General features: G+C 58.2%; 1 protein-coding gene across 3 annotated transcripts in view; it reads left to right on the forward strand.

The window, feature by feature from the left end:
• The first annotated feature begins 4,886 nt into the window (after positions 1 to 4,886).
• Positions 4,887 to 7,755, forward strand: part of DLGAP4 (DLG associated protein 4) — a 67,545-nt gene continuing 64,676 nt past the window's right edge. For 2 of the 3 annotated variants that reach the window (XM_009637916.2, XM_009637941.2), the window contains exon 1: positions 4,887 to 5,852. In XM_009637916.2, the coding sequence (XP_009636211.1) occupies positions 4,887 to 5,852 (966 nt within the window). Of the gene's footprint in view, positions 5,853 to 6,951; positions 7,006 to 7,755 lie in introns of all 3 variants that reach the window. The other variant, XM_035893189.1, reaches the window with a different exon arrangement.

The following is a 7,755-nucleotide window of genomic DNA, read 5'->3' on the forward strand; positions in this document are numbered from 1 at the left end:
GAACCAAGAGGCATGAGAAAAAGTGTGGCTTCTCCTGGAAACCCACCGTCACCCCAGAAGCTGAAATGAAGGCGTAGTGGGCAGCAGGAGCTGCTTTGCCCAAGCCCCTTGTGGTGCAGAGCCCCAGCAGAGAAGCCGATCAAAGGCAGGGGTCCCTGGCGAGGCTGACTTGCAGGAGGTGCTCTGCCCTCTCACAAGCACAGAGGATGCCAGGCTTCGTTGTTTGTGGCTCAGAACAGGCAGGGAGCAGCCCCTGCGGAGCAGCGGTGCTCTGGCTGCTGCCCTCACCTTGTCACAGCAACAGGGGAGGAGATGGGGACGGACCCGTGGCCAGAATCTCCTGGGCAGCCACCCTCCCAAGGACACGGTGCGTAGCCCGGTGGACCCCTCCGAGGGGAGACAGAGCAAGTCCCCATGGGCAGGAGGGAGGGCGGAGGTCTGTCCTCCGTGTGCGAGGCGGACAGGGCAAGGGGTCGCAGGCTGGGGCTGCCAGCAGGGAGATCCTGATGGACAGCAGGAACATCATAGGATTGCAAAGACAGGCAGACATCTCCAGGCCAGCTCCTTGGATTTGTGCTGCCCCGGCGCTGCCCTGGGTGACATTTTGACAGGCTTCTGGCTCATGCTTTCTGCCAGGAGTTGCAAACTGTAATTCCAAGGACTCCCAAGGATTCCAAGCACTACCAGGCCAGGTGACTGCCTGGGTGGGCAGCCGTAAGCTGGGCAGGCAGGTGGCTAGGAAATCCTTGCTTTGCTGGTTCCTACACTGCACTGCAGCTCTTCACCGTCCAGTTCCTTTTGGCTGCCTCCTGCTCTGCCCAGAGTTCAGGCCAGCCTAAGCTCTTTGCCATTAAAAAGAGACAGAAAAGCAAATATTTGCAGTCACTGAAGTGTCTCTTAAAACAGCAGAGGCTTTTCAGCTCACAATGAAGATGTGATTCAGCCTTCCCAAAGTGGAGAGAACCATCGCCCACCAGCTTCAGCGGCCCCCGGGCTGTCCCCATTGCCCGCTCAGGGCAGACAAGCGCAGCAGCAGCGGGTCCTGCAGGAGGGGAAGCATGGCAGTGCTCCGCCGGGGCGGGGGGCCCCCGTCACCTCCTGCGCGGTTTCGTACACCACTCGGTGTCTGGAGCTGCTGGTGCATTTTGCAGGGGGTGCTGCTGTCAGTGAATCCCAGGCTGCCAGTCTGAGCCTGCGAGCAGGGAGCCCCAGCGCTGCTGGGGTAAACCGTGCCGAGGGGAAGCTGACTCCAAAGGTTTGGGGTTCAGGGCGGTTTGGGACACACAGAACTGCCACAGTCAGGTCAGGTCATCTGCTGCACCTCAGAGACCCCTGAGCATCAGCAAGCCACTGGGAAGAGGACGGGCAACCCCAAAACACCACAGGCTGAGGGAAAGGAAGGTAATGGGGCCATGCAGCAAAAGCAGCCCCTTCCCCTGGGCTCAGGTGCATCCTCGCCGTGCCCCAGCAGCCCTGACTATGACCAGCTGCCAACCGGGGTCTTCTCCTGCCAACTGCCCTGGGTGCCCTCCCCACAGCTGGGGGCCATCCACCTCCCTGCCGTGGTGCCTGGCTCAGGGCGGGGGAACGCGGCGGGGGCACCAGGCAGCCCTGGCCCAGCCTGCGAGCCACAGCTTCACAGGTTTGGGAGATTTAACTTCAAGCTTCTTCATCCTTCCAAATTAAAAAGATGGCACAGAAGAGGCTTGTTGGGTTTTTCCCTTCCCTGACCCCACATCTTGAGAAAGTGCCAAAGACTGCAGAGGGTAATTGAAATGTAATGAAAACAGTTTAATCCATCTTAAAGAGAAAGCAGCTCACTGAGGATGTGGCAAAGAGCACGGTGGGCACCAGGGGCTGGGGGTGTCCTGCTGGCCCCACCAGCCCTGACCCAAGATGTGCCCAGTGGCCAGGCCCACGCTGCAGCTGGCCATCAAGTGGAGGGGTGCCTAGGGCAAGCAGGGCAGGCAGGAGGAGTGGGAATCTGTCAGCAGCCCTGCAAGAGCCCACAGGAGGAAAAGGGGGCAATAAACTCTCATCTGCCACATAGAAGCGAGGGCCCAGCCTTGGCAAGAGCACGCCTGCCTGGGAGAGGGGGAGCTCTCTGTCCTCCCCGGCTCCCTGCCTTCCCCGGTTCCCTGCCTTCCCACCCCTTTGGCTCCAGCCTCCCCAACACAAACTTCACTTTTCCTCCCTTCCCGCTCGGTCCCACAGCCCCTCAGTCCTGAGCAGGTCTAGCCCCCAGCCCCCCTCTTCCCTTGCAAGCCAGGCTTTCATCACATTGTGTTTATTTTAATTTCATTTCTTTAATTTCATTTCATTTGCCTATTTATTTCGAGTCCTAAGGCAGCCTTACTTTATTCTGGAGCCCGGTGAGCACAAAGCCAGGGATGCTGATGTGCTTTATGGTGAGGCAGTCACGGGGCTGAAGGCTCTCCCAGGAGTGCCCGGGAGATTTCTGCGTCAAATATTGATTGCCCTTTGGAGGAAAAGACGTATTTATTATCAATATCCAGAGACATCCCACTATAACCACATCAGTGCTGTGTGGTCTCCTTAGGGACTGTCTGGCTCCTGTCGTGTAATGCGACGGGAGAAGCTCAGTGTCCGTCAGAGCCGGGGTGGCCTCGGGCGGCTGAGCCCGGGCAAAGGACCTGGCTGGGGGTCTGGAGCCGAGGCATGGAAGGAAGGGAGAGAGGGGCTGCGGGCGTGCAGGGCTGAGCCTGGGCAGATCAGGGTGGGATTCAGGGAGGATTTGGGCTCCCTGCTACCTGCAGGGCTTCCCCTCCAAGATGGGCAGGGTCAAGCTTGCCCATTCGTGGCCATCTGGAATTTAGAGGACCAGACTGGGAGCAGGATTTGTGGAAGGGGGAGCGGGATTCTCCGTGTCAGAGAGCCCAGGCTGCGCTGCCTGCTGGCTGCAAACCACTGCTTTAAAAAGGCTGGCTTTGCTTTGCCAGCCCGCAGGGAGCAACAGGGTCAGATGGAGACCGTGCAAAACCCACCAAGCTATGGAACACACTGCACTTTTTCTTTTGGTTTTTTTGTGCTTCCAAACCATTACTTAAAGTCCAAGCTGCTTTTCACTATTAATCCATTTTGCCCTGTGCGAGGAGGGAAAGTGGCTCTGTCCGTTCCTACCATCCTGCAGTGACTGCTGACCCCGTGTCTTGCTGACTGGGCTGCCTGCAGGAGCACAGGCTCCTCGGGGACACCAGCCTCAACCTGTGGCCCAGCAGGGAGAACCCCGGAGCTCAGGCTCGCAGCTCTGCTCCTCAGGGACATGCCATTGCCCTCCTTGTTCTCTAGGAATAAGCAAATGGTGGTTTTCTTTCTCCCAAACTCGCTGGAGGCTCTGAGGGTCCAGGCGTTATCTCCCCTGCCAGGGGCAATTTGGAGAACACTGGGTCACCCCAGGGTTGGGAAATGGCTCTTCTGCACAGGCCCCCGTCGTCCCAGAGCAGCCCCTTCATTCGACTGAGGAGCAGCCGTCCAGCGATATGCACATCTATTGGGGCCCTGATTTTGCAAATGCAGTCTAGGCTCCCAGTTCTCCAGATTTTTTACACCCATAGGGGGCTTCAGTGCTTGCTGGTTGCCTTCAAGCTGCACTCAGACTAAAAGGAAAAGGAAATGGGAAACTAAAAGGGAAAAGGAAATAAGAACTAGTTTATACGCTGCATGATTTCAAATAGGTTTTAAGTATGGAAAATCAACACATTGATTGATCAACCTAACTCATCACTGATTTTGTTTAAGTAGCTCCCAAAAGTTTGTCTTTTTCCCCTGTATAACCCAGTGCAGACAAGGATCCCTCCAAGCCAAGCGGGATAGGATAAGTGCACCCAAGAAGCCATCAGTGAGGAGCTCCCCTGCCCCAAGGGGACCATCCCCGTTGGGCTGCCCCCCTTGCTGCCCCACAGGGTGCCCGTACCTGCTGCGTGGGCCACCCATGGCCAACCTCAGCCCATTGCTGTGGCAGAGGACCACGGTGAGGGCCAGCCGGGCTCAGAGGGTGACAGAGCTCCCCCAGGCGCGATGCAGCAAGGCAGGGAAGATCAGCCACGAATGGCTGCTCAGGGCAGGCTCTGAGCCTTCAGAAAGACCTCTGCTCTCACTGCAGCGGCTGCAAGTTTCCTCTGGGGTAAAACATGCCATAAACCAGGGTGCTTGTTGGAGCAGAGATGTCCGACTTCATGTGGCATTAGCGCAGCTGCACGCAACACACAGAGCAGGGCTGCCAGCCCCTTCCAAGATCCCATAGCTGCAGAAACACAAAGCATAATGTGCAAGGTGGGCTGCTCAGCCTCAGACCTCCCTTGGCTCAGGCAGGGCCTGCGCACGGCGTTTGACAGCCGGTTTTCCTCCGGCCCCCAGCACGCATGGGGCAGGAGCAGTGATCTGCAGGCAGCGCCCCTGCTAGCCTTTGCTAGGCTGGCTGGGGAAGGGGTTCTGTTAAATAAACATGTGCAGAGACCAGAAAAAAAGCAGCGGCATTATTTAAGCAGCCCACAGTTGAGCACTGGGACCCACAAGCACTTAAACTGCAGCTAAAAAGGGTGAAACCTTCCCCTCCGCTTCTCCTGCCCCCATCCTCTCCAGTCTCTGGTCTCATGCCCCTGCTCCTCCCCTGCTGCCACATCATCTCCCTCCCAACCCGCTTCTCTCCTGCATCCCTTAACCTTGGGGGCATTTGCTTTTAGAGCTGGGACAGCCCTTGCAAGGACACCCCTGTGGGGAGTGGGCTGCCAGGGAGGTCTTGGCAGGCTCTGAGCATCTCTCCTCTTCCTCCAGGTGCGGGGAAGTCTGCGGAGGAGCGGGGCCAGCGCTCCTGCAAGGGCTCTGCTGCACCATCCCTGAGCAATGCTCTAGGAGACCCAGAGACCATGAAGGGCTTAGGAGATAACAGAAGCCGCCACCTCTCTGATAACCTGGACTCCCCTCAGGACTCTCTGTATGCCCCCCAGGACAGGAACCCTTATCTCCTCAGCCCCACCGACTCCTTCACCATGGACCCCCGATTCCCAGCCCAGAATACCATCCATGGCGACTGTCTCCTTCCGCTCAACAACCAGATCTCCAACAGCAGCACTTTCCCCCGCATCCATTACAACTCCCACTTCGAGGTCCCTGATGACAACCCTTTTCCGAGCCATGCCCAAGCTACTAAAATCAACCGCCTGCCTGCAAACCTCCTTGACCAGTTTGAGAAGCAGCTGCCAATCCACAGAGACGGCTTCAGCACCCTCCAGTTTCAGAGGAGTGATGCGAAGCACCGGAGCGAGAGCCCCGGGCGCATCCGGCACCTTGTCCACTCTGTCCAGAAGCTATTCGCCAAGTCCCAGTCTCTGGAGGGCCCCACCAAAGGCAATGTGAATGGCAAGAAGGGGGCAGATGACTCCAAGCAAAACCGGAGGAGCAAGAGCAAAGACCGAGCGAAGACCTCCGAGCCCAAGCGCAGGACCAGATCCAACATATCAGGCTGGTGGAGCTCAGATGACAACCTGGACAGTGATACCTGCAGCTACCGCAACCCAATGGGCCTGATGACACTGGGCCGGCAGCCGGACCACAGCCAGCCCAAGTATTTCATGCACGCTTACAATACCATCAGCGAGCACATGTTGAAATCCTCCAAGAGCAATAATGACCTCAAGGTCACCCCTTGCACCAATATCCCCATCAACAATGACTCCAACTACATTAAGAGGGGCTCCTGGTCCACACTGACACTCAGCCATGCCCGGGAAGTGTGCCAGAAGGCCTCCGCCACGATTGACAAAGCCTTGCTGAAGTCCAAGTCCTGCCATCAAGACTTGGCCTACCATTACCTGCAGGTGGGTGCAGCGGAGGTGTTATGGCTTGCTCCACACAGGCAGAGTGCAGGGAGAGAGGGGACACCCTCTTGGTAGGCGCCCTATTGCCCCATAGACCTTATCAAACAGCTCCAGATGGTTCAGCTGCCACCTCAAGCCACCTTGCCAGGGGAGGGCTGGGGGGGTTAAAATCAGCAAGGCCCCGGGGACAGACCACCACACCTCCTGCGGGGACACTGATGGGGTCCATCTCGCCGGCAGCCGGACCACAGCCAGCCCAAGTATTTCATGCACGCTTACAATACCATCAGCGAGCACATGTTGAAATCCTCCAAGAGCAATAATGACCTCAAGGTCACCCCTTGCACCAATATCCCCATCAACAATGACTCCAACTACATTAAGAGGGGCTCCTGGTCCACACTGACACTCAGCCATGCCCGGGAAGTGTGCCAGAAGGCCTCCGCCACGATTGACAAAGCCTTGCTGAAGTCCAAGTCCTGCCATCAAGACTTGGCCTACCATTACCTGCAGGTGGGTGCAGCGGAGGTGTTATGGCTTGCTCCACACAGGCAGAGTGCAGGGAGAGAGGGGACACCCTCTTGGTAGGCGCCCTATTGCCCCATAGACCTTATCAAACAGCTCCAGATGGTTCAGCTGCCACCTCAAGCCACCTTGCCAGGGGAGGGCTGGGGGGGTTAAAATCAGCAAGGCCCCGGGGACAGACCACCACACCTCCTGCGGGGACACTGATGGGGTCCATCTCCCCCAGCTGCAGTGCCGCCCCGGGCCCTCCAGCCCCTCTGCTGGACCACAGCAGCACGGGGAGGAGGTGATGTGCCCCGACCACAGCCTCGGCCCCCTCTGCTGTGGTCTCCATCCACTGCAGGACCCCAGCATGCCCCCACTGCCCACCCAGACCCTGCAGACACCGCGGCGGGGTGAGCTCTCGGGCAGCCAGGCACACATGTGTGTTCCTGCTCGGTGCCCAGGAGCTGGGCATGCCGAGGGGCTGCAGCTCATGTCCCACCCACACACAGCTCCCTGGCCCCCAGCCAAGCACTGCCACCATCCCAGGATCTGAAGGTCACCAGTAATAACTGATGCTTAACCCCTTATATCCACGCATCGCAAGGATGTGCCGGCGTGCCCAGTAAGCCCGGCTCTACAGAGCTTCCCTGGAGCACTGGTAGGACCTGCAGCTCTGCGGGGCATGGCTGCCTTTGCCGCTCGCCCGCCCACGGGAAGGTGCCATGGTGCCATGGGGCAGCGCCAGCCACCCTGCTTGCATGGCAGAAGCCTGCATGGCTAATGCTGGTTTGAACCCCCCCCCCGCCCCACCACCAAGAGCACCAGGTCACTGCGGCCATTTCAAAAAGAAACCCTTGAAGAACATAAACCTGGTTGAGCCCTAGAGAGAGGAATGAAGATAAATAAGCCAGGCCTGGATGGGGGGAGGAGGGGACGAGTCCATGTGTGTAAATCTCCAGCATCCCTTTCCATGCAAAGGTGTCGTGGGCTCCCCCAGCTGCAGCCAGTGGGCTTAGAGGCTTTAAAGAGCAACGAATGCATTATTGAGGCACACTCCGCTTCCGATACCTCGCTGGCCACGGCACAAATCAAATTTGAGAGGGGCTTATTGCATCAGGAACGTCACCAGAAAAAATGTTCTCGGCCTGGTTTCTTTCTCTTTGCCCCCCCTTTCAGTTAAGCATTAGGCGGTTAATGAGCTGCAGACAAAATATCCACCGGCACTGCTCCCCCTCCGGGCATCGACAGCCCCGGGTGCCGAATGCGACCCCCACAGCCCCTCACCTCCCAGGGTTTGGCTACGGCCAGGGGTACGAGACTGCCCTGCTCGTTGTTCCCCACCCATGTAATGAGCCTCCGTTTCTCGACAGCCTGACGGAGGGCTGTGGGCACAGCTGGGTGGCGTGAG

This window comes from Egretta garzetta, unplaced genomic scaffold, assembly GCF_000687185.1.
Source record: "Egretta garzetta isolate BGI_Z169 unplaced genomic scaffold, ASM68718v1 scaffold440, whole genome shotgun sequence".
Classification (NCBI taxonomy): Eukaryota; Metazoa; Chordata; class Aves; order Pelecaniformes; family Ardeidae; genus Egretta; species Egretta garzetta.